The sequence below is a fragment of the Camelina sativa genome, chromosome 8, assembly GCF_030686135.1.
Source record: "Camelina sativa cultivar CO46 ecotype springtype chromosome 8, ASM3068613v1".
In the NCBI taxonomy this organism is placed as follows: domain Eukaryota; kingdom Viridiplantae; phylum Streptophyta; class Magnoliopsida; order Brassicales; family Brassicaceae; genus Camelina; species Camelina sativa.
The window spans coordinates 7,688,753-7,714,267 of record NC_141887.1 but is presented as its reverse complement, the minus strand read 5'-3'; the positions used below and the strand labels follow the sequence as shown (position 1 = coordinate 7,714,267).

Genomic DNA, 25,515 nt, shown 5'->3' with positions numbered 1-25,515 from the left:
ATTCTAGATAAGTACCCGTGCTATAACACTGGTTAAATTTTATTTTATACAAAATTTTGTATATTTTCGATTTTAAAATAAAATTTAATATGTTGTATTAGATTATATATGTGAAGTTATTTCAACAATGTATATTTTACATCATGACTTGAACGTCATTATAAGACATAATTTTGTAAATTTGAATTTAAATATTCAAATTTTCACCCGTTATTCAGTAAAAATTTTAATTCAATAGATATTATTTCTAAAGATAATATTACTAAAGATTGAATATTTTATAGATTGAACAGTTTATATTTGTTTTTTAAAATTCAACGTATGGTATATCCGGAAATAAAACTATTTTTTAATTATAATAAATAATATGATAATTTATTTGTTTCACAAAATAGACTTATATATAAAAATTAGAGGTGAAGTATAATGATAATTAACAAATTAATATGTTAAGTTAGATATCAAAAGATTTTATTTGATGAATAATTTAATAAAGGAAATTAATATGGTGATTTAGATTATATGATTCTTTAGAATATTTTCTTTAAAATTTCGGTATAACCTATTTGTAATAAATTAATCTATCATTAATATATAACCTATTTGTAACCAACTTATTAAAATTATATAGTCTATAAAACAAAGTTGTGTACTTTCGTTTTATTATAAAAGGATATATAAAGGAAGACGAGACGAGACGACGGATCAAATTTTAAGGAGAATTTTGGTTGAAATCAAATAGTGAAATAATCAAATAAGGAGAATTTTAATGAAGATGAGTAATATCATTCATTGGCCTTCAAAACATCTTTGAATTCGACCTTTAACGTTATGCATACAAAGACAAATTTACCTTTGCTGGCTTCGACGATGTGAGGTTGGATTGTGATTGTGAAATATATTGTGTAAGATATATTTTCTAAAGTAAATTGATAAATTAGACTCTTGTTGAATTTATTTAAAATTTTAGACCGTTTCTTATTTAAAATTAGTCAATTAAACATATTTTATTAAGTCTTTTTTTTTTCTGTTTGGATTTCCAAACACAGACTATCCTAATTAATATGTGATTGATAAAGCCATTGTGCCCACGCCTTTAAATTTTATTTATGGCTTAATGCCACTATAGACATGAATAAAAGAAAGTTCCTCACACAAATTATCTCTTTCTCTAGTTTCTTTCTTTTGTTTTCTTTTTCTTCTTTTCTCCAAACCTTGAAAACATGATTTCTCGCAAATTTTTCATCCAAACAATACTGCAATACGATTTTAATTTTGAATCTCAAAAACATTTTTGTGAATCTAACTAGATATATTTTGTTATTTTACAAATATGTATCCTAATAATTATCCTTTATTATTAATTATAAATAGGGTTGACATATGCGGCTACGAGGTTATCTCTGACATTTTCCCTTTTTGCCAGCTAGATTTGATCATTTTCCTTATTTTGTAACCATGGGCATCACGCTTATCACTTATTAATGAGTTTATGAATTTACGATCTCAACCATTTTCTGCTAATCACGCTTATCACTTATTAATCAGTTTATGAATTTAGGAATTCAACCATTTTCTGCTATTGATTAATAGAGTAATCCAGATTTAGTTAGCATACGATAATTATTTGATAAACTCAAATTTAAAACCCTAGAGCTACTCTCTTAAATTAAGATATCGCTAAAGTACTTAGGAGTCGAATTCCATAAGGAATCAAGGACTCAAGATTACACAATAAATTATTGAGTTTTATAATTACGCTAAACAAATTAATTTAAATAAGAAAAATAATATAAAATATTAAATAAAAGGTGTGAAAATTCAAGAGATTAAAAAGCTAGGATTCAAGCAACTAAAATCAGATCTAGAACTCTAAACTTTTTTGTAAAATAAATCAGTTCTCACTGCAAATATTATCTAAATTTAAAACCATAAAATCTAAATCTCTTTGTAAAATTCTAGGTTAAAAATCAGCTTTAAAAACAGGTTTAGATTGTTCATAAAATTACTAAATCAAATCTTTTTGAAGATAGTAATTTTGTTCATCAAAAGGTTTTATCAGGAAAATCAATTATATTCTCATATCAATTTATTTTCCAGAATTCAATTAAAAAAAATCCAAACTTTCTAGAATTTGCCAAAAAAAAACATGAATTTCTGGTCTAACCAAATAAATACTCAACTTTTGTTGATTTTCAAATATAATAACAAACTTTTCATTGCCTTGCAAAATTAGCACGTTGTTTATAAAGTTAACAGAAAAATTTAACATCATTAACAACACACGTTAACTGTTGGGCTTAAATCATACGATGTCGTTTTCAAATTCTTAATTTAAAAAAAAATGCATCACCAAGGGTCGAACTCGTGTTTTGAGGGTACATAAGGGAAGATTATACCACTGAACCAGGGGCAACTTTCAAACAATATTACAACTTACTTGTTTTTATTATATGAGTACACGGAATTAAAAAATAATAATCAGAGTTTATCGACGTCAAGAGAGAAGAAAACCTTGCCGTAAAGCAAGCAGGTCGATTTTTTTTTCTTTTTTCTTTTCAACCTTCAATTAATAGATGACATAAATCTACTCGATTGATTTTTTTGTTGAAACTAATTTTATTTGTACTCTTTTCCAGAACTTAAAATTGTTCAGATTAAACCTGCAATTTAGTACCAAAATCTGGAAACTAACTAACAAAAACCTGCAAAGTAACCAACTACAATAAGGAAAAACTGCAATTTCTACTCACTTACAAAACCAAAACTTAGAATTGTTCAAACCAAAACTTAGAATTGTTCAAACCAAACCTGCAAGTTAGTTCCAAAAACTGAAAATTAACCTGTTTGCTCTATGCCGCGGTCTTCTTCTCTCTCTCGACGACAAAGTCTGGTAAAGTCGATAAACTCTGATTATTTTTTTTTTTTAATTCTGTGCACTTATATAATAAAAACAAGTAAGTTGCAATAATGTTCGAAAGTTGCCGCTGGTTCAGTGGTATAATCCTCCCAATAAAATCATATGCTAAATATGATGGCTTGAAAAAAAATATATATTTTGTAAGTTTTATATTGTTAATGATTCTAGATAAGTACCCGTGCTATAACACTAGTTAAATTTTATTTTATACAAAATTTTAAATATTTTTTATTTTAAAATAAAATTTTAATATGTTGTATTAGATTATATATGTGAAGTTATGTGACAACCCGTCCTGCGGACACCACTAGCCCACCGCTAGCCGCCCCAACGTACCCCAAGCTGGCCCTCCAGCGAATCGATCCTAAACCATCACGGTGGATATCCATCAATTGGTGACAGCTTGTCCTGTGGGAAGGTTGTTAAAGGGTGGGGACCAGGGTTCAAGGAACATCTGGCGCACTAATAACCTACTGGTAGATTTGGATGAATACTTCTATTTCTACGGTGAGGGGTTAGGAATGATTTTTATATGACAACCCGTCTGCGGACCCCACTAGCCCACCGCTAGCTGCCCCAACGGACCCCAAGCTGGTCCTGCAGGGCATCAATCCTAACCTCTCACCGTGGAATGGAACTACTCATCCATATCCACTAGTAGGTTACTGGTGCGCCAGGCGTTCCTCGAACCCTGGTCTCCACCCTTTAACAACCTTCCCACAGGACAAGCTGTCACCAATTAATCTGATTTGGATGAGTAGTTTCATTCCATGGTGAGGGGTTAGGATCGATGCCCTGTAGGGCCAGCTTGGGATCCATTGGGGCGGCTAGCGGTGGGCTAGTGGGATCCGCGGGACGGGTTGTCACAAGTTATTTCAACAATGTATATTCTACATCATGACTTGAATGTCATTATAAGACATAATTTTGTAAATTTGAATTTAAATATTCAAATTTTGACCTGTTACTCAGTAAAATTTTTAATTCAATAAAAATATTATTTCTAAAGAATAATATTACTAAAGCTTGATTATTTTATAGATTGAACAATTTATATTTGTTTTTAAAAATTCAACTTATGGTATATCTGGAAATAAAACTATTTTTTAATTATAATAAATAATATGATAATTTATTTGTTTCACAAAATAGACTCATATATAAAAATGAGAGGTGAAGTATAATGATAATTAACAAATTAATATGTTAAGTTAGATATCAAAAGATTTTATTTGATGAATAATTTAATAAAGGAAATTAATATGGTAAGTTAGATGATATGATTCTTTAGAATATTCTCTTTAAGATTTTCGGTATAACCTATTTGTAACCAATTAATCTATCATTAATGTATAATCTATTTGTAACCAACTTATTAAAATTATATAATCTACAAAACAATGTTGTGTATTTCCGTTTTATTATAAAGAGGATATTTTGTTTTCATTTATTATATTATTCTTAAAGATATTTTATATATCTATTTTATTATAATGGTGATATATCGACATTCCAACTAATTCATCTATATCATGATAAACAGTTTTTTAAATAACTCTACGAGATTTACTTCTTTCTGGCATTTCTAATTGATAATTTTATCTGGACAAAAACGTTAATTTCAAAGTAATTTTGTTTTTGTTCACCCATTTTTAGTCCATTTAAATTTTAATATGGGACCAAAATAAAAACAATGATGTTCAAAAATAAAATTATGCCTCAAACATATTCATTTCAAAAAAATGTACATTGGGCGTGTTGATTTCTTAGTAGTTCAACTAGCGATAGCGACAAGCAAAATAGAAGGATAAGATGCTTAGACCTTCTTTATCGGTAGTACTATAGGGGGTTGTTAGTGGGGTTTTTAGTGTTTTGTAGAGAAAAAATAAATCAGAAAGAAAGAAAAAACAGAAGAGATCTTCTTATATAATAGACTTTTTCGGATGTAAGAGGCGCTACGTGTCTTTGTTTGGTTGGATGAGAGTAAAATAAAAAAAGGAAAATAAAAAATTAACGCAGAAAATTTTTTCTTTCTCTCTTTCTCTCTTTCTCTCTTTCTTTCTTTCTCTCTTTCTCTCTTGGTGTCGCGATCAAATTCTCGATCCGACAAAGGAAGTTCTGCATGAATCGGAGGTTAAAGAATCAATGGAGTGTTGGGTCGGAGGCGATTTGAATCGGCGGAGATTTTATCGGAGGCGACTGTAGGGCAGGCGATTTGAATCGTCATGGAGATGGTATCAGAGGCGAATTGAAGGAGAAGGCGATTCAATCGGAAGAGAGTGGATCAATTCGATTGAGAGGGTAAGTTTCTCAGTACAATAGTATGATTAGGTAAACTGTTAGGTTTATTTGATTTTGGATCGCAAATTAGGGGTTTTTATGTTTGTTCGAGAAATTGGGATCTTGGTGTGTTTGTGTTCCGATTGATAATTGAGGCTTTAAACGGATTAGGGTAACTTGGTGTGCATGTGTTCCGATTTGGTCTGTTCAGTCATTGTTTGTGTTTGTGTTTAGTACTTTTTGTTGTTTGTGTTTGTGTTTGTGTACCGATTGATAAGTGATCTTGTGTGTAGTTTAGACATGACTATAAAAAAACAAAGTATATTGTTCTTGTTCGATTGAGGTTGTATTAGTATCCACTCCTTGTGATATTCATTGTAATTTGCGTAATTGTGATATATGTCTCTCTTTTTTTTTGAGGTTAAATGGGCAAAAGTGGATTGATGGATTGAGAAGTATAGAGTGTGCTACCTATTCGGCCATGAAAGAAGGTAATTATCAGTCTATTCTTTCTTTATTTATTTGATGTGAGTTAAAGTATGAGTTGAGTTACTTGTTGTTGTTTGTGTTTGTGTTTAGTACTTGTTGTTTGTGTTTGTGTTTAGTCTAGTTAGTCATTGTTTGTGTTTGTATTTAGTACTTGTTGTTGTTTGTGTTTGTGTACCGATTGATAAGTGATGTTTTGTGTTGTTTAGACATGATTGTAAAAAAAACAAAGTATAGTTCTTGTTCGATTTAGGTTGTGTTGTTTAGACATGATTGTAAAAAAACAAAGTATAGTTCTTGTATCCACTCCTTGTGTTTGTTTGATATTCATAGTAATTTGCGAAATTGTGATATATGTCTCTCTTTTGTTTTGAGGTTAAAGCTTGTGTTAGTTGGCAGTGATAAATGTGTTTAGTACTTGTTAGTGTAGCTATTAGTCTAGTCAGTCATTGATGTTGTACTTGTTAGTGTAGCTATTAGTCTAGTCAGTCATTGATGTTGTAAATTGAAGTTTTGTGTTAGTTGGTTGTGAGATGTTTAATGTGTGGTTGTCCGTGACACACAACAACTCTCTCACATACTATTGTAACATTGGTGTTTGACCACATTTTTTTACAAGCTCTTTTGTATTTTTGTGCTTCTACCACATGTTTTTACAAGTTCTTTTGTATTTTTGTGCTTCTACCACATGTTTGTACAAGTACTTTTGTCATTTTTAACTTCTACCACATATTGTTTCCAATGGTTGTGTACCACAAATTTCAAGAACTCAAGCTACCATCTTTTTCTATATAATGATCAACGCTTCATAACAATATGTATCACAAGCAGTTTCCTATTATTCTCAATACCAACAAAAAAAACTCCTTCTCTTTAGTTTCCTTTTTCTTACAATGGCTTCTTCTTCCCATTCTTCTTCCCAAAATGATGTTGATGACATACTTGATGAATGTTTTAATCAAACATGCGATCAAATCACCAATCATGTATGGCAAAATCTTCTTACTCCATCAATCCAAAGTCAACCACCACCTAAACCAAGAAAAAAGCGAATTCACATTGAAAGAAATCGAGAAGTTGGTCATGACCACTTGTGGAATGATTATTTCAGTGAGGATGCTACTTATCCTCCCAATATTTTCCGTCGCTGTTTTAGAATGAACAAGCCATTATTCATTTGTATTGTGGATAAGCTAGCAAATGAAGTTCCCTATTTTCAACAAAAAAGAGATGCTACCGGAAGGTTGGGTCTGTCTACATTGCAAAAGTGTACAGCATCAATTCGTATGATGGCATATGGTTCTGCAGCTGATGCGTTTGACGAATACCTCCGACTTTCTGAAATCGTGGCGCTATCATGCTTGGACAATTTTACAGATTCAGTCGTAAATTTATTTGGAGATGAGTACTTGAGAAGACCCACACCAGCAGATCTTCAACGACTACTCGACATTGGCGAGTTTCACGGATTTCCCAGCATGATATGAAGCATCGATTGTATGCATTGGGAGTGGAAGAATTGTCCCACCGCATGGAAAGGTCAATACACCCGCGGATCTGGAAAGCCCACAATCGTTTTAGAGGCGGTGGCTTCTTATGATCTTTGGATCTGGCATGCTTTCTTTGGACTACCAGGTACATTAAACGATATTGATATTCTTGACCGATCTCCAGTCTTTAATGATATTTTGCATGGTCGAACTCCTAAAGTTAAATACAGTGTCAACGGACATGAGTATAAATTGGCTTACTATCTGACGGATGGTATTTATCCAAAATGGTCTACTTTTATTCAATCTATTCTACTGCCACAAACTCCAACAGCCTCTTTATTTGCAAGACAACAAGAAGCTGTGCGTAAAGATGTAGAGCGTGCTTTTGGAGTTTTGCAGGCTCGATTTGCCATAGTCAAAAACCCGGCTCTTATTTGGGATAAGGTAAAAATTGGGAAAATAATGAGAGCGTGTATCATACTGCACAATATGATAGTAGAAGACGAACGAGATGGGTACACTCTGTTTGATGAAACTGAATTCACACAAATGGAGTCAAGTAGAGCTTCAGAAGTTGACTACACGCTTCCAACACCCAAGCCTTCATGTGTTGCTACTAAGCTCAAGAATCGAAAGGATGTTCGTGATCGAGAAAAAAATAAATGCTTGCAAGATGATTTGGTTGAGAATATTTGGGTAAAATTTGGAGCAAATCAGTATTAAAATTAATCATTCTCTCCATTTATAAATTGCACTTCTGTTGTATTATGTATTAATATTTTTATTATGTTTTGTATGTTTGAAAATTAATTAAAATGCAATATTTTCTAATTTTATAAAATCTTAAATGTTTACACATTTATACCACTTCTATTCTATTTAAATTTTTTAAATTTTAAAAAACAATATTTTCAAAAATAAGAGACCCAAAATAAGAACCTATCAATGGAAGAGAAAATTTTATCTAAGAGATCATGGATTCTTATATTCCAAATAATACACAATTAATTCATAAAAAATTTAAGAACCCATGCCGATAATTATGCTCTTATGTACTCCATCGTAATAGTCAGAAACATGTAAAATTTAGACGCTGTGACAGAAAAATCTAGGATTTTATAGTCGCTGAAAAAATCAGCGTCGACTTAATCGATAATGCGCGACAGTGTTCACCGATGCGTTAGGTTTTAAATGAATCGCTGGAATTGTTATTTGTTGTCGTAATAGTGTATTTTTGTTGTCGACGTCGCTAGTCGCGCGACTGGGAAAAAAACACGCACATTATCAAAATCTTTACTCAATAGCCACAAACAAACAAATGTGATATTATTTATAGAAAAGTAAAACAAAACATTCCGAAAATAGAAGTTACAGTTACAAAGTTTTAAAATATACGGTGTATAGTATACTTGTTATAGTCCCTTTTGGGGACATCCGATAAAATTGGAACGATACAGTATACTTGTTATAAAAAATAAAAATAAAAATAAAAATAATATATTTGTTAGCATTTTCATGAACATCAATAAAACCAAATAAAAATTCAAGGTATTGTAATAATTTTGGAAATGAGCCAAATATTATAGTTCTCAAACTGATCACCACGTCTGTATTTGAAACATAAGAATTTATAATATTATATTAATAATGAAACATACTATATCATATTATCATAATATAAAAATATATTATAGCCATTACGCAGACTCTCCATAACTTGAAAAGCCAGCGAGTGTGTGGATTCATATCAATTTAGGGATATTCTAAATCGATAATGTTTGAAATTTTATTAAGAAAAATAAACTTCTTATTAATACCGAATCAAAGATATATGTGATGCAAACGTGTAAGGAGTGAGTTGCCCCTGTAGATTAGATTTCGTGAGCTAATTAGATTTCTTGTTCGGTTGCTCAACTGTGTGCCTCTTTCTATAAACTGATGTGAAAAAACACTATTTGAATCAAAATATGTCTCACATTTGTTAAGATAAAAGATCTCTGAACAATATGTAACAGATGTGGCAAGCCTCAACAAATGAACTAGTTTTGGGGATGAGTTTGACCACATTCCTAAAATGGTATCAAAGTGACAAAGTCTATATATAGTTGATCCAAAGACTTTTGCACTATATATATATGGAATGTGACAAGCTTGAACTTAGGAGTTAGCTCTCGCAATGAGTTAAACCATATTCTAATAACAATCTCTTAACATTAATACGTTTCATGTTTTCAGGTGCTTTGGTGTCATTCAATTATCATGCGTCGAACTACTATGGATTGATTTTAAAGAACTAAAACTTATCTTCAACAGTGTATAACTTATATTTTATTTTCTTCAAAATTGAGAATTCATGTTTCAGTCCGTGACGTTCCTAACGGAAATCAAAATCTTATCCGCCATTGGAATGCATTTCCATGTAAAAATGAATTCAAGTACGGCCTGATTTTGTCCGGCCCTAATTACCATGAAAAGGACGGACTCACGGGACAGGACATGAATTTTGTCCGGCCTAATTATCATGATTCGCTGTTGTTTTTTTTGTCCTTTCTAAAGAAATATATATATATTTTTTAAGTAACATTATTCGTTGTCAATTCTCTAAACAAAATTTTAGAATCGATAAATAATCATATATATATATATATATATATATATATGTTTTGTCAACGAAGGTAGGATAATTAATGACTTAGTAATTATTTTTTATCAAGACAGGTGGTTTACAAATACCATGTGAGTGTGATGTGAATTCATGTCGGCCAATGACTAACTGTACATGAATTTTCCAAGCTGTGGAACTCAAGTTTATCGCAAATTGTTGTTTTTGTTAAAGGGTTTATTACATATTTTTATTTGTTTGACACTTTGGGTTTCTCCTATTTAAGGGTATCACTGATTAGGGACAAAGACAAAGATATCATTACTAAAAGTGGTATATAATGACAACGACGTATGCGTGGTTATGGACGCTTTTCGCTTTTGTTCTGACATGGATGGTTTTTCACCTCATCAAGACGAAGAAGGCGGCAATAGAGGAGGCAGAGGCAAAGGTAGAAGAGAGAAGAGATGGTGCCACTGATGTTATCATTGTTGGGGCGGGTATTGCAGGCGCTTCTCTTGCTTATGCTCTTGCCAAGGTATATATAGTTTTTGCAAGTGACGGTTTTGCATAAGTTGGTCGGTTTTCTTTTGTAACTAAGATGTTTTAGAACCGCCGTGCATGCTAATTGTGGCGATCAGTATTGCTTCTAGTTTTAAATATAACTCAATGTTTTGAACCCTACATAAGCTATTATACTTATGTTCTTATTAGGTGATCTAAAAAACATAGGTTTTATAACTTGGGAGAAGGGTTCGATTCCCCTTTGGTACAATATTTTTCCATATTTTTCTAAACCTTTTGTTACCTTTCCACAATCCTTATGCTATTAAAGAATTTTTTTACTAGTTACACATGGCTAGTGCCTTATATACATTTCTCCCCTAGATCCGCCACTGTATATATATAATCAGTCAGATTGTCACAACCCGAAAGCACAAAAATATGAAAATTAATGGACTTAAAGATAGGTATCCATGGTTGAAAGAAAAAATATATATATACGGATGCAGAAATGTTATTTTGCAATTTCCAGCGTAGTTGTTGATAAATAATTTGTTATTTGGTATTTTGTCCCTAGTTATTAGCTACTCAGTATGTGTATTTAATTATTTGAATGCGGACTCAGGATGGACGAAGAGTACATGTGATAGAGAGGGACTTGAAAGAGCCACAAAGATTCATGGGAGAGCTGATGCAAGCGGGAGGCCGCCTCATGTTAGCCCAGCTTGGCCTGGAAGGTCTCTCTATTTCTTCACTTCATATTTACATTCATTGCTACACATCGCTTGATCGAGTTGCCAAAAACGCATTATATGCATATAAACATATGTTATGTGTGTCGTTTAATATGTGATTTTGGGGTTTTATATGTATTAGATTGTTTGGAGGAGATAGACGCTCAAGAAGCCAAGTCTTTGGCAATTTACAAGGATGGAGAACACGCGACATTGCCTTTCCCAAATGACAAGGCGTTTCCTCTTGAACCAGTCGGTAGACTTTTACGTAATGGTCGATTCGTACAACGTCTACGCCAAAAAGCAGCTTCTCTTACCAAGTACGTACTTCCATATTTTGTATCTAGGAGATTTCGAACCGAATCAAGACTACTTTTTGTAACTTGTAGTCAATTCATCGCATGGAAATTGATCCCTAGTCTAGCCACCAGGCTGATGACTAGTGAACCACCATCATTTTCATTTATGTACTATATCATTTTCATCATACCAACGACTCCGCATAGTTTTTAATTTTTTTTTTTTTTTGGTTTTCTAAAGGAAAAAAAAAACTTCTTATCAGTACGTTACGTACGTAATATTTTGTAGGTCTAGCACATGCATGGCAATATATAGATATATGTTTGTTGAACTTTGTTATATATATGATTGCAATTTATTAATTAGCCATGGATGATGCAGACCATTAGTAGGAAAATACGTATATGCAAAAAATGTATAGTGACAAAAAAAAAATGTATATGCTGGTTGTTACCCAGATATAAAAAAAGTTTTCATGAGCTCTCATGTAAAATTAATTAAAAATGAGTAAACTAATCTTGCAACTCTTATATATATATATAGATATACAAGAATTCAGTGTCATCTTTTTAATGAAATGAAATTAATGAACTATGACAGTGTACAATTAGAAGAAGGAACGGTGAAGTCTTTGATAGAAGAAAAAGGAGTAGTAAAAGGAGTGACATACAAGAATAGCGCAGGCGAGGAAACAACGGTCTATGCACCTCTCACTGTGGTATGCGATGGTTGCTACTCAAACCTTCGTCGGTCACTCGTGGATAATACTGTGAGTACATACATTTTTGCAAGCATTGTACACTCTTATTTCCGCAATAAACTACAATGAAAGATTGGTCTCGTCGTTAACTAGAATTTGAGGATCATGATCTTATTTATATGTATAGGAGGAAGTGCTCTCGTACATGGTGGGTTATGTCACGAAGAATAGCCGACTTGAAGATCCACAAAGTCTACATTTGATATTTTCTAAACCTTTGGTCTGTGTTATATATCAAATAACCAGTGATGAAGTTCGTTGTGTTGCCGAAGTTCCCGCTGATAGTATTCCTTCTATTGCGAATGGCGAAATGTCTGCCTACCTCAAGAAAACTATGGCTCCTCAGGTATGAAACAAATTAAAGTATTGATAATAAAAGTCAAATTTTTAGAATATATAGTTAGGGATGTTTTAGTATTTGCAAGGTGTTCGTAAGGAATGTATTTGATTTGAAGTATTGTAAATTTAGTTTGTATAATTTATCACTTTCCTGTTGTAGATACCAGAACGTGGAAATCTCCGGGATATATTTTTGAAAGGGATAGAGGAGGGACTACCAGAGATTAAAACAACAGCGACTAAGAGTATGTCATCAAAATTGTGTGATAAGAGAGGAGTGATTGTGTTGGGGGATGCATTCAATATGCGTCATCCTATCATTGCGTCAGGGATGATGGTTGCACTCTCGGACATTTGCATTCTACGCAATCTTCTTAGACCATTGCCTAACCTCGGCAATACTAAGAAGGTCTCAGATCTAGTCAAGTCCTTCTACATCATCCGTAAGGTGAGTTATGAGTCTTATGACCGACATACTTAGTTTTTTTACTAGGGAGGTATATATAAGTACATAACTTTAATTAGTGAAAAGGTCAAAGATTTGTCTTTAAAAACAAATTGACTGGAATATTTGTGTTAAGACTAGTGGTATGATACATTTTATTTGTGTTGATTTTTTATGGCAAAAGCCAATGTCAGCGACCGTGAACACGCTAGGGAGTATCTTTTCACAAGTGCTTGTTGCTACAACGGACGAAGCAAGAGAGGGAATGCGACAAGGCTGCTACAATTACCTATCTCGTGGTGATTTTAAAACAACTGGACTAATGACTATTCTCGGAGGCATGAACCCTCATCCTCTTACTCTAGTAATTCATCTTGTGGCCATCACCCTCACCTCCATGGGCCACTTGCTCTATCCCTTTCCTTCGCCTCGTCGCTTTTGGCATAGCCTCAGAATTTTGGCCGTATGACTCTATTTTCTTGTCTATTTTAACACACATATATGTGTCTAAACTTTTTACCGGATATTTAACTTTTTCTTATAATAAATGACTTTTTAATGCGAGTCAACAGTGGGCGTTGCAAATGTTGGGTGCTCATTTGGTGGATGAAGGCTTCAAGGAGATGTTGATTCCAACAAACGCAGCTACATATCGAAGAACCTACATCGCCACAGCCACTGTTTGACCGTTGATTGATCGATCCGTAACAAAGACTATTTACTCCGAGAAAAAGGAAATAAATACTTTTTTTAACTTTTTATTATTAAATAAGGGATTTGGTTTATATCAAGTTGCGCCTTTGATTTAATTCTATTAAATTATCTTGTAACCAAACATTGAAATGTTACATGCTGATTTGTTATATTCTATATATCTGATAATTCTTGATTTATGCTATGAATTGTCTAATGCCTGAACCTGCTTCTCTGCTGATTTAATTTTAGGCATTGCATGCTTTAGGTAGGGCCTTTTTTAAACTAGTTACAAGCATGTAAGGTTTCTCTGTTCTAGTTCAATGCATGGTACGTGCCTCTGCATCTCAACCTCTAGATTTAAAAGGCTTCATGTATTGTAACCCATTCCAATATTCATAAAGGCAGGACCAAAAAAGGAAACTAATCGTAGCATTCTTTGAACGGTAAAATCTGTGGTCTCCGTAGATAAAAACGAATATGGAGTACAAAAACAACATTTAAACATGACTAACATTCCTCAGCTGTGTCGGACGAGAACATCCTTGTATGGTGTCGGAGAAGATGTCACTACGGTCTCAGCAGCTCCGGTTCCCTCTCCGGCCTTGGAAATTAAATGGGTCCGCGGTTTAGCTCTACTAGCTTCGTCAGCTTCCATTTTCCTTATTCTTTCTTCTTCAGCAACAAGAGGGAGATATCCTTCTCTCTCTTCGAGAAGCCGGTCTTGTGCTCCGCCTCGTAGTTTCTCTAGGCGAAGCCCAGTGATCTGAACGAAGTTAAAAACCTTAACAACGTTCATCAATCCTCCCACAAAAAAACATATTGCCCCGGAAATCCCAAGCCAGATCCATCTTTCCCCCTGAAAATTTATTATTTACCGTAAGAAGTGGTTTTAAGAAAACCCAATTTAATGCGGTAAATTTGTTTTTTTTTAAGTACTTACAAGAAGCTTCAAGCCACTATGTGATGACCCGGATAGGTCGAGGCTATTGAGAACTGCGGAAACCAAGAATAGAAGGGATCCAACCAAGAAAGGGATGTGAACAGATTGTTGTAGAATTTGAACGTGACTGTCTGCTCTCTCGTAGATCTGGCATGAGTTGTGAAGCGATCCTATCACCCAAAGCAACGGACCCGCAATAAGCATGTTTAATGTATGCTTCTCTTTTCCACTGTATCCAAGTTTTTTCTCAGCCTAAAATACTCCAGAGAAAAACAAACATATCACATGGGAACGTGACTAGTACTACGTGTAATTAGCCAGACACACCAAAAGTTATATATTCACAACTATTTTTTTTTTGTCAGAACACAACTATTTTACTCTATTACTTGTGTTTTGTGACATGAACCACAATGAGCATAATTGAAAATGTCAGATTAATACGCCACAAACACTCTTGAATACATACGTTTATGACCTATTCCATGCCTTTCTCAAATAGCAGCTACTAATTGGCACAAATGTGGTCACCTATACTGGAATATAACCTATTCAGTTCTCTTCTCTCTAGTACTTCTTAAGATACGGAGGCACATATATGTGTAACTTTTCGTTAATAATCCAAACTTAATGTAATAAACGTAGGGGGCAGACACATTAATTGTCACTGATATGATGAACCCTTAATTTTTGTTATGACAATGAAAGTGTTACCTGATGGAAAACGAACAAGATTCCCACGAAGAAGACTACGGAGCCTGCTACATTAACCAGAGGGACTGCAAATTCCACTAGACCCAATTGCAAATCATACTCCATTAACCTTAACCTGTTACGAAAAAGAATATTGACTCATAACTAAAATGCTGTTCTTACTTCCCCACCATTTGTGAATACAAATATATATATAAATTACAAATACACATGCATTCCAGCTTACAAACTCTGGTAAAATTTTAAATATTATAGGCGAATTTATACCAATAATAACAGTATTTTCCGGAAGCTATAATAGTCAAAAATAGCTAAATTAAGCAAGCTTTCATGCATTCAAATGGCATAAAACATACCGGTAATCAATTCCAGCTAGATGGGCCAGGCCGGATCTTGGTTCCCACGAGAATCCTGTCGCCGTGAAACCACCAAGGAGAACAACGGTGGCGAACAAGTATAGACCTGCGTTGATGTACTCGGCTCTGCTCCTCCCGAGCCGAGGGCCGTACGTTCTAATCTCACGCGCCGTCGCGAGTTTCACCATCTGGTTGGAGAATTTTCGTCTAGAGAGAGACTTGAGAGATAGAGAGATCTGGGAGGGAGAGAGAGAGAGAGCTTTTACGTGGCTTTGTGCATGGAGTTCTATTCAGTGAAACGCGTGGCATATTGTAGACAATGTTGACTTTCATAAAACTGTCCTTTGAGGTATTATATATAATTTGGGATTATTGGGCCAAACTTGGGCTATCTTCAGCTAACTAACAAATAGGGGGTTATTCAATGTTTAGGATATTATTGGGTCTTGATAAAAAATATATATATTATTGGGTTATGAGTTAAAAAAAAAGGATAATCAAACTATTCATTAAAATCTTGTATTTATTAAACTTGATATATCTGTAAACTATGCTTTAAAATATTTCAAGTTTAGTTACTATTCAATGAAAATTTTAAATATATGAGAACCAAAGGAAGCAAGAACTATGAAAATTGTATTAATTTGTTGATGTCATATCTCCTATATAATAAAATGGAAGTACACAATATTATTTTTGTAGACTTTATTATTTTTATAAGTTGATTACAAATAGGTTATAGATTAAATGATATATTCATTAGTTACAAAATAATAACTGGGTGCAACCTTAATTGTTTCTGAAAATCATGCTAAAGAATATATTCCAAATTGTTAAATGAATTTGTACCATCCCATACAAACTTTATTTTTGGAAGATTTGTATGCTAGAACACATTCTTTCCAAACATCTAAAAACACAATATTACAAATTTATTTTAGGCAGAATTGTTTGCTATACAACATTGTTAATATACTTTTAAAAGAGAATAAAAATATACTCTCAAGCATAAAAAAAGAATAAAATCTGCGCAAGATGATCACATCTCTGAGATCTTATTCTGAAATTAAAAATCAAATCTTAACGACAATTTTCCAACTTACAATATAAAACATGCAAATCTCCTTTTACCAGAATACATTTCTCATATTCACAAAATATAAAAATGACAATGGTTTTTCAGTATACAATACTAAACTGTCTCAAACCCTACAAAAATTCATGGTGTATTAGAGCTAAGATTAGGACCCATGCTAGAGCACATATTTTGTTGTTAATGACACCTATTTTGTTAATCTAGAATCATTAACAATATAAAACTTATAAAATAGGTGTCTTTTTCAAGTCATCATATTTAGCATATGATTTTATTACATAATGTTTTATCCCAAAAAAATTAAAAAAAATTATATAAATTATATTTTATATAAAAATTACAATAAAAATAAAATGAATTTCAACCCGTGCTCTAACACGGATCTTAATCTAGTATTGTTTAGAATACCAATGCCATTAACATTTTTTTCAACAATACACAAATCTCCGTAATTCTGGGAATGGAATGGTATGGTTTGACAAAAAAAAAAAGGAATGGAATGGTATGAAACTAGAACAAAAAATGTCTTAAGGGGAAGAAAACTAAATAATTATCTTCTAAACTGGAATTTTTGGCGTAATGTTTAGAATTAATATATTTGACTTATAAAAAACTCAAAAAAATATATGGTAATCGGTTTATAATAAGCTACGTAAATGCTTCTCGAGCCACCACTTTTTAGTATGGGTCATACTGTTGCTGAGAAGACCATCCACGTGTGTATAAACTATAACCTGATCCACAACCACAAGTCTTAACCTGTTAACCATTTAGGAAATATCTTCTCCTCCACTATAAACTGGCCACGTCGTCTCTCTCTCGCCATCTCCGCTTGTGCATTCTCGCAACCGTTGGTTTTTTCTAAAGCCTTGGTGGCCGTTGGATCTTCCTGAGATGCCAAACTTGTAGTTTATTGGCATCTTGACTTATATCTTCGAGTTATTTGCACATATTGCTATATAGTTCTACATTTACATTTACGCAAACTATTTTAAAAACGAATTAAACCGCAGCTTAAATGGAAACTAACAAAGAGGCCATAATTTACAAAGATCAAACAGGAAATGTGAAACAAAGTAAAATTAAATGGTTACGAAGTATCTTTTATTTTTTTTTTATAACAAGCTATTTTATATGAAATATGCAAATACTTATGAGTGGAAAAATCTAAATTTGTGAGCATAAATTGAATAAAATTATGAATTTAATTAGTTTTGTAAACAACATTATTATTTGATTAGGGCGTTGAATTTTTCAGGCTTGAATGATTCGTAAGTTTGCACATAATCGAATTGGCCGGATTAGTAACATTTTATTCGAAAACATAGGAATGAATAATAACTGCGGTCGGGACGGCCAAATTTGTCAGCGGTTTAGTCCACCCCAAAAATAGGACAGACAGCAGATCGCTGCGGACCAATTTTATTTACACACAAAAATAGTCCACAGTTGTTGCGCATCAATTTTTTCGAACGTACTACTGCCAAATAAATTTATGAATGGTAAAAAAAAACTGGTCTAATCCATTGATGAATTTTTCCACTCTAACTGCTGTCACCGTTCAAACCCATAATCTCGACAGCATAAGGGGGTTTAAATTGAATAAATATATTATGTCGGGCTTAATGAATAGATTCTAGAAATATGACATACCATATTTGTCATTAACTTGTGGACACCATAATTTACGTAGTTCATTTAGACGACACATACATTTCCGTGTTCCACTCCAATTTTTTTTCTTTTTCTTCTCTTTATATTTAAAATTCGTGAACCAGAATCTAAAATCGAAACGAAGAATCTCTCGCTCGGAAAAAGAAAAAAAAAAAAAAAACAACATTTTTCTCCGCGATACTGCAAAGGTATGATCAAAACGATTTTGCTGCGTCGATATCGAACACAATTTTTTTTTTAACAGTCGAAGAAGAGCTGCTCGATCTTTCTTAGTACAATTTTGTCGATCAGTGTTTGTGCCCACGCCAGATTTTGTCTTTGCGTTTATTGAAAAAAAACTGAATTTTGGATATCCCGATCGCTCTTAAATTTTCCAGTTTTATGTAGAATTTGAGGTTTTTCCCGATCCTTCTTCATGGTAGAATAAGTTTATTACATTTTTTTTTGTCAAACAAGTTTATTACATATCTGCCCCAAATTAGATCAATAGTGTGTCCTGTCGTAAAACTCTACTGTAGTTATTGTCAACATTTTGAGACATTATTTGTAATTTATACGAGACATGTTCCTTCTAATGCAGAACAATTGAGCTTTTCAGAAAATTTGAAAAGAAGTTTCAGCCTTTAGATAGTGATGGGAGTTGTGTTTATTTCAAGTTCAGCAGCAAGATCACCACTCGGTTTAAGCACCGATCTTTTGACAACACATCGTTCTTCCCTTAAAAAACCATCCATTGTCGCATTCAAAGCCGATGATTCAAGCAGTTCAGCTTTGATCATTCCTCCTCGAGAACAAGTTTTGATCCCCGCTGAAAAGCTTAATGAGAAAAAGAGAGTAGTCACGAAGAGGAAGCCGTGTAAAACCCCGAAAAAACCAAGTTCTTTGGATGATCACAATGCAGCTCCTTCGTGTTCTTTAGGAGTTGACTATTACAACGAAGCTGCTGCTAGGCTTGAGAACATATACAAGCTTAGTCCTGCAACAGTTGAGGATGATGTTGTTGATGGCGGATCCAAAGCTAAAGTTCCGCGGAGGAGAAAACGGAAACAGAGTGGTGAGGCAGAGAAGAAAGTGGTAGTGAGGAACAATGTGAAGAAAGATAAGCGTTTGAGTCTTGATAAACGGATAGCTTTGAAGAGAAACTGTGAAGAGAAACCATTTGTTGTTTCTTCTGCTGAGAAGAAAGTAACAAAGAGGCAGCAAGAAGAGGAGAAGATCGAGAGGCTTGTGCGGGACTATTCAGCTTCTAATGATATATTGAGCTTGGACTGGAAAAAAATGAAGATACCTCCTGTTCTTTCTTCTACTGAACATGCTTGGTTGTTTAAGTTGATGCAGCCTATGAAGGTATTTTTCATTTCTTTGAATATAGCATTGAACATGTTTTTGGTTATATATTGCAACTTATGCTTAACAGTTTTGGGGGCTTATAACATTTTCAGGCTCTACTTGAAGTGAAAGATGAACTGCAAAAGAGCTTGGGAAGAGAGCCGAGGGAAGCTGAAATAGCTAAAGAGATCAAAATGACCACTGGTGAAGTTAAAAAGAAAATTGAAATTGGTAGAGCTGCAAGAAACAAACTTATTAAGGTGAGTGTATTGGATACCTTATTGTTATCTATGGATATAACTCTTTTAGCTTATCGTGTTTTGTTTCTATACATTGCAGCACAATCTCCGACTTGTCTTGTTTGTTATGAACAAATATTTTCAAGATTTCACCAATGGACCGAAGTTTCAAGACCTTTGTCAAGCTGGCATGAAAGGGCTAATCACAGCAATTGACCGCTTTGAGCCGAAAAGGAAGTTTCGTCTATCGACTTATGGTTTGTTTTGGATAAGACATGCCATCATACGGTCTATGACAACCTCAAACTTTACTCGTGTTCCATTTGGACTTGAATCGGTATATATGTTACCCTCTTAAGCTCTTTCTCAGAAACAGATTGTTCTGCAGGGACGTTACTTATATTTTTCTTTGTTGAAACCAATTCAGGTTAGAGTTGAGATCTATAAAGCGAAGATGGAGCTATTGTTTGAGCTGGGGAGACTCCCTACAGAGAAAGAGGTAGTTGAGAAACTCAAGATAACACCTGAGAGATACCGTGAAGTATTGAGGGCTGCAAAACCTGTTTTCTCACTAAATTCAAAACATGCGGTTACTCAAGAAGAATTCATCAATGGAATCACAGATGTTGATGGTGTTGGAGCTGATAACAGGAGACAACCTGCTCTTCTCAGGCTTGCTCTCGATGACGTGGTAAGTTTCACTCTTTCATCTACTTACTTACACAATCATCCGGACTTATGTTAGTTTATTTGGCTCATGTTTCTTGGAAACTGATTACATTTCGTATTCAGCTTGATTCATTGAAGCCGAAAGAGAGTCTGGTTATTCGACAGAGATACGGTCTTGATGGGAAAGGAGACAGGACTCTAGGAGAGATAGCTGGAAATCTCAACATCTCTAGAGAAATGGTGAGGAAACATGAAGTCAAGGCCTTGATGAAGCTCAAGCATCAGGCCCGAGTTGATTACCTTCGTCAATACATTGTCTGAAACCAAGCTGAACCACCCCCCCCGAGCTACTTTAAATCAAACCATCTTATCACCGTTGTATAGTTGTGTATGTATTATCAGAGTTACTTATAGCTGCGTTAAGTGAATCACAATCGTTGTATTATATCATTAGTATACATTACCCATACTGAAAAGTTATACATGTAAAGTTTGAGACATGGTATGCATTATTTTCACAAAACTTAACCGGTTGTTTCCTAAGAAAGCAGAATCAATGGAACCGGAATCAATGGAACCGGTTTTGTATAGTAATTTTACTCAAAAAGTATTGCAGGAACACTGAACCGGTGTGAAATAAAGATACAATTCTACTAGTTTTGACCCCGCTTTGATTGAACTTCGAATAGCTTAAACTTAAAACCGGTTTAGAACGGTGCTAAAGAGTCTTACAAGAGTTGACAATAGTGTTACACCGTTGATTCTCGCCTTCTTGAAGTCTATTACACGGCAACGAACGAACCTTTTGGTCTTTGCTCTTGTCTAGTCATAATATTCCTGCCGTATATATAGACAATTCGAATTACAAAGTTAATTATTCGAGTCATGGTGAATGTGAAGTGAAGCTTATATATTAAATGTGAAATGTACCTAAAAAATAAATTTAATATATAGGTTTGTCCTTTTAACACGCAATTTTTGATACAAAGAATTTTCAGTAGCTATTTTTTTTTAAGCAGAAGAGGGGAGACAATTGCCTCCCCCTAATTTATTAAGAATTTTCATTAGGTGACACTAGAGAATGGTCAAGCCATTATCATCACAAAATCTTAGTCACACTTCCAATTATCATTCTAATGATAATGATGTCATTGAATGGCCGTCATAACATGTAAATGTGACATCTATTTTCTTAAGGTTAGCGTTTGTATTTTGATCAAGGGGTGTGTTTGTGTTTGAAGATTACTTTTTAAGTTAGTTTTTAGCGGTTGTGTCTAATGTTTTTGCTTAATTAGCATTTGCATTTAGAGTAGAAACAGTTCAAAGAATAAAGCTGTGTTCGGACCCAAGGCAAGGCCATATCTAATAATTTTCATACTCAAAACTTGTATACCTAATTATTTTTTTTTAAACTAAGATTTATGTGCTTTTGGGTCCGGTTTATAGTTTGCGTTTGTATTTAGCATTATTTTAAATTTACTCTCTCCCTTTTAAATTAGTTGTTGTTTTAATGTTTCTTCAAGCATATTAATAGAACATTTAATTTTTCTGTTTATCTGTAATTAATGTATTGTTTTAGTTGATATTATCAATTAATAAACTAAGAAAATAGGGATAAAATTGAAAAAATGTATTATACATAGAACGACAACTAATTTGAAAAACAAAAATTCTTATAAAACGACAATTAATTGGAAATGGAGGGAGTAGAAGATATGACTTTACTTATTTATAAATTATTATATTTCATATGTTAGACTATATTTCATATTATAAATTCTTAAACCATTTAAAGTTATCTAATTTTTTATTATGTGTTCTAGACACTAGCTATGGATTATCATTCATATATAAGTCTAGTGTTTTATTCTTCGGAAAATTGGATATAATATTCCATCTGTCCTTTTTATTACATTTTCTCGCTAAAAGCACAATGTTTTTTTTTTCTCAAAAAAAAAAAAAAGCACAATGTTTAAGAAATCATAATGTTTTTTTAGTTTTACATAAAATATATTACTAAACATTTATTCAAAAAAAAAATAACCAATAGAAAAAAGTATTGGTGAATACAAATTGTCATAACATACTAAATAAATATAAATGATGTAAAGAAATCGGAAAAAAGATCTTGTAAAATGAAACAAGAAAAAAAAGCTAAAAAAATCCTATAATTTGGAACAGACGATTAAATTTAATTATATCATTGCCCTATTATTAATTTGGAAGTACATTTGGTAAAATAACATTTTTTGTAAGATTTACATAATTAATCTCTTGCCATTTGAATAAATATAAAAAATTGAAGTTATTATTTGTAATATTCAAAAATCATACTCAAACTAATTCTAAAAGAAATTAGTGTCAATAATTTAAATATTCTAGATACTTTTAACTTGCTAAAAAAAATTAAGTTTGTACAAATCATGTTATGAAACGGGTTAGAGTTTACATAAATATGTTTCTATAATTTTTATGGATTGGTCTACTAAAATACACAAAATATTTTAGTCTGATATCAAATAAATTAACGAGAAGTATTACGCCAATCCTAACCAATACCAAACAAAAAATACTATCCATCTAAAATTATAGAATCTAAAAATTAATCGAAACATATGTTTTTCTTAATAATGATTAAAAATTATCTTGCGATTTATCGCAAATTAAAATCTAATAGATCTATATTACTAAGCTCAATCCAATTAAATTTAATACTCCAAGAAAATTAAACAACATATTAAATACGATTCTCATTCTGGTTTTTTAAATTTCTAAATTCAATACTAATTTATAGCAAAACGTAAATCTACAATAGATAACAATAGTATATTTCTCAATTATAAATGACAGCTATTAACAAAATAATTTTACAAATATTCAATAAATGATTATGACTCTAATCTTAAAAAACAAAAAAAATCAGATCGAGTAAGTAAAACAAATTCCAAAAATATGAAATTTAAAAACAGAGGATCGAGAAGCAGGAAGCCAGGAACTGGTCAACATGTTGGACTTTCCAAATTCATTGACCAAAGACCGGTCTCACTTCCTCCACATCAGCTTTCTTCGTTTTTCAGTCAAAAAGTCAAACTCTCGCTCTCACACATAATCCTCTTTATATTCTCTTTCTTTCGCAGTTTCCAGAAGCCATGCAAAAAAAAAAAAAAAACATAGTAACAACCAACAATACCTTAAACTACTTTAATAATCCATATTTTTTTTCAGTCTTTTTAGATCGTAATGGAGAAGAAGAGTAGTAATGGAGATTGGGAGAAGATGAAGAAAGAGATCAACGAGCTAATGACAGAAGGAAGAGACTATGCACACCAGTTCGGATCGGCTTCATCTCAAGAAACACGTGAACATTTAGCCAAGAAGATTCTTGAATCTTACCACAAGTCCCTCACCATTATGAACTACTCCGGCGAGCAAGATTCGCCGCATGCTCACGGTGGTGGAGGAAGCCCCAAGAGTGATGATTCGGATCAAGAACCACTTGTCATTACCAAGAGGTACACACTGTTCCGTATCTATAAACTGTAACGTTATAACGTTTTTGTTTTTGTTTTTGTTTTTGTTTTTGTTTTGCATATAGACTCATATAATATTTAAAAATGTAAAATATAGTTCGAAGAAGTCAATGCCAAAGTGGACTCGGAAAGTCATAATTACCCCTGGAGCTGGTATCGACAGAACACTTGACGATGGTTTTAGTTGGAGAAAGTACGGCCAGAAGGATATCCTCGGAGCCAAATTTCCAAGGTTATTCTCGTAATGTAAATTAATTACGAAAATTAAATTACAATGTTCTCATTTCAGCCCTTCATTATGTATTTTCTACTAAATATGTGACAGGGACATAGTCCCTGTTTTATTACTTATAGTTTATTTTTATTATTTTGTATCTTAAATATATATATATTATTTTACCAATTTAAATTACTTAACAAAAGGAAAAAAATTATATGGAGATGTAATATAGATCTTATATGTAACTATATATATATATATATGTGTGTGTATGAAAAGTCACAAAATATACAAGAAAAGAAAGTTTAACTAATGTTTTTTTTTTGTGTGCTATAGAGGATACTTTAGATGCACGTATAGAAAATCTCAAGGATGTGAAGCTACAAAACATGTCCAAAGATCTGATGAAAATCAGATGCTCTTTGAGATCAGTTACCGAGGAATACATTCTTGCTCTCAAGCTGCAAATGTCGGTTCAACCATCCCGGTGCAAAACCCCAAACCGAACCAGACCCAAGAACACGAAAATCTTGACATTGTGAAGGACAGTCTAGACGACTACAATCATGGGGGACATTTGCATCACAATCTTCACTATCCTATGTCCTCTACCCCAAATCTTGAGAGTGATAACCCGTATATGCTTCAAATGAGAGATCACAACATGGACTTTTTCGGATCTACGAGTTTCTCTAGTGATCTAGGAACTAATATCAACTACAATTTTCCTGCGTCTGGCTCGGCTTCTCACTCTACATCAAACTCTCCATCCACCATCCCTTTGGAATCCCCGTTTGATAGCTATGATCCTAATCATCCATACGGAGGAGGGTTTGGAGGATTCTATTAATTCTTAGTTATCCACTTAAAGGAGTGACTGGAGTTTTCATAATAGCTAATCAATTTCCAATTCAAATATCCTAATTACTTTTCTATTCACGTTTTTTTGGTTTTGCTTATTCAAGCCTTCTTTTCAGGTCTATGTTGAAATAAATGGATTTATACTCCGTATGATCCTTGTTATTTAGCTTATAATCCATGGTTTTTTTACCATATGTTGTTGTAACACATTTTTTTTTTTTTTTTATAGCAAATTTGAGTCTTCTTTTGGCTATTATATTTATCAGCCTATATTTGAGATTGAATTTCACCAAGTGGTGTTTTCACAGGCGTTGCAAATTTTACACTG

At 32.9% G+C, this 25,515-nt stretch overlaps 4 protein-coding genes across 4 annotated transcripts; 3 read left to right on the top strand and 1 right to left on the bottom strand.

The window, feature by feature from the left end:
• Positions 1 to 9,936: 9,936 nt before the first annotated feature.
• On the top strand, positions 9,937 to 13,754 carry LOC104706714 (squalene epoxidase 4). Its single transcript, XM_010422923.2, has 8 exons — positions 9,937 to 10,319; positions 10,911 to 11,022; positions 11,162 to 11,339; positions 11,920 to 12,088; positions 12,207 to 12,425; positions 12,579 to 12,866; positions 13,048 to 13,326; positions 13,436 to 13,754. The coding sequence occupies exons 1-8, from the start codon at positions 10,122 to 10,124 to the stop codon at positions 13,547 to 13,549; spliced, it is 1,557 nt and encodes a 518-aa protein (XP_010421225.2). The 5' UTR covers positions 9,937 to 10,121; the 3' UTR covers positions 13,550 to 13,754.
• Positions 13,755 to 13,913: 159 nt separating this feature from the next.
• On the bottom strand, positions 13,914 to 15,893 carry LOC104706713 (uncharacterized). The gene is made up of 4 exons (XM_010422922.3): positions 15,570 to 15,893; positions 15,214 to 15,328; positions 14,500 to 14,751; positions 13,914 to 14,415 (listed from the first exon to the last, which is right to left on the bottom strand). Exons 1-4 carry the CDS (start codon positions 15,755 to 15,757, stop codon positions 14,077 to 14,079), a joined length of 894 nt encoding a protein of 297 aa, XP_010421224.1. The 5' UTR covers positions 15,758 to 15,893; the 3' UTR covers positions 13,914 to 14,076.
• Positions 15,894 to 18,311: 2,418 nt separating this feature from the next.
• LOC104706712 (RNA polymerase sigma factor sigE, chloroplastic/mitochondrial) lies at positions 18,312 to 21,099 on the top strand. Its single transcript, XM_010422920.3, has 6 exons — positions 18,312 to 18,527; positions 18,920 to 19,686; positions 19,782 to 19,928; positions 20,008 to 20,244; positions 20,335 to 20,598; positions 20,700 to 21,099. The coding sequence occupies exons 2-6, from the start codon at positions 18,973 to 18,975 to the stop codon at positions 20,895 to 20,897; spliced, it is 1,560 nt and encodes a 519-aa protein (XP_010421222.1). The 5' UTR covers positions 18,312 to 18,527; positions 18,920 to 18,972; the 3' UTR covers positions 20,898 to 21,099.
• Positions 21,100 to 23,718: 2,619 nt separating this feature from the next.
• LOC104706711 (putative WRKY transcription factor 30) lies at positions 23,719 to 25,445 on the top strand. The gene is made up of 3 exons (XM_010422919.3): positions 23,719 to 24,088; positions 24,204 to 24,338; positions 24,663 to 25,445. Exons 1-3 carry the CDS (start codon positions 23,817 to 23,819, stop codon positions 25,174 to 25,176), a joined length of 921 nt encoding a protein of 306 aa, XP_010421221.1. The 5' UTR covers positions 23,719 to 23,816; the 3' UTR covers positions 25,177 to 25,445.
• The last annotated feature ends 70 nt before the right edge of the window (positions 25,446 to 25,515 follow it).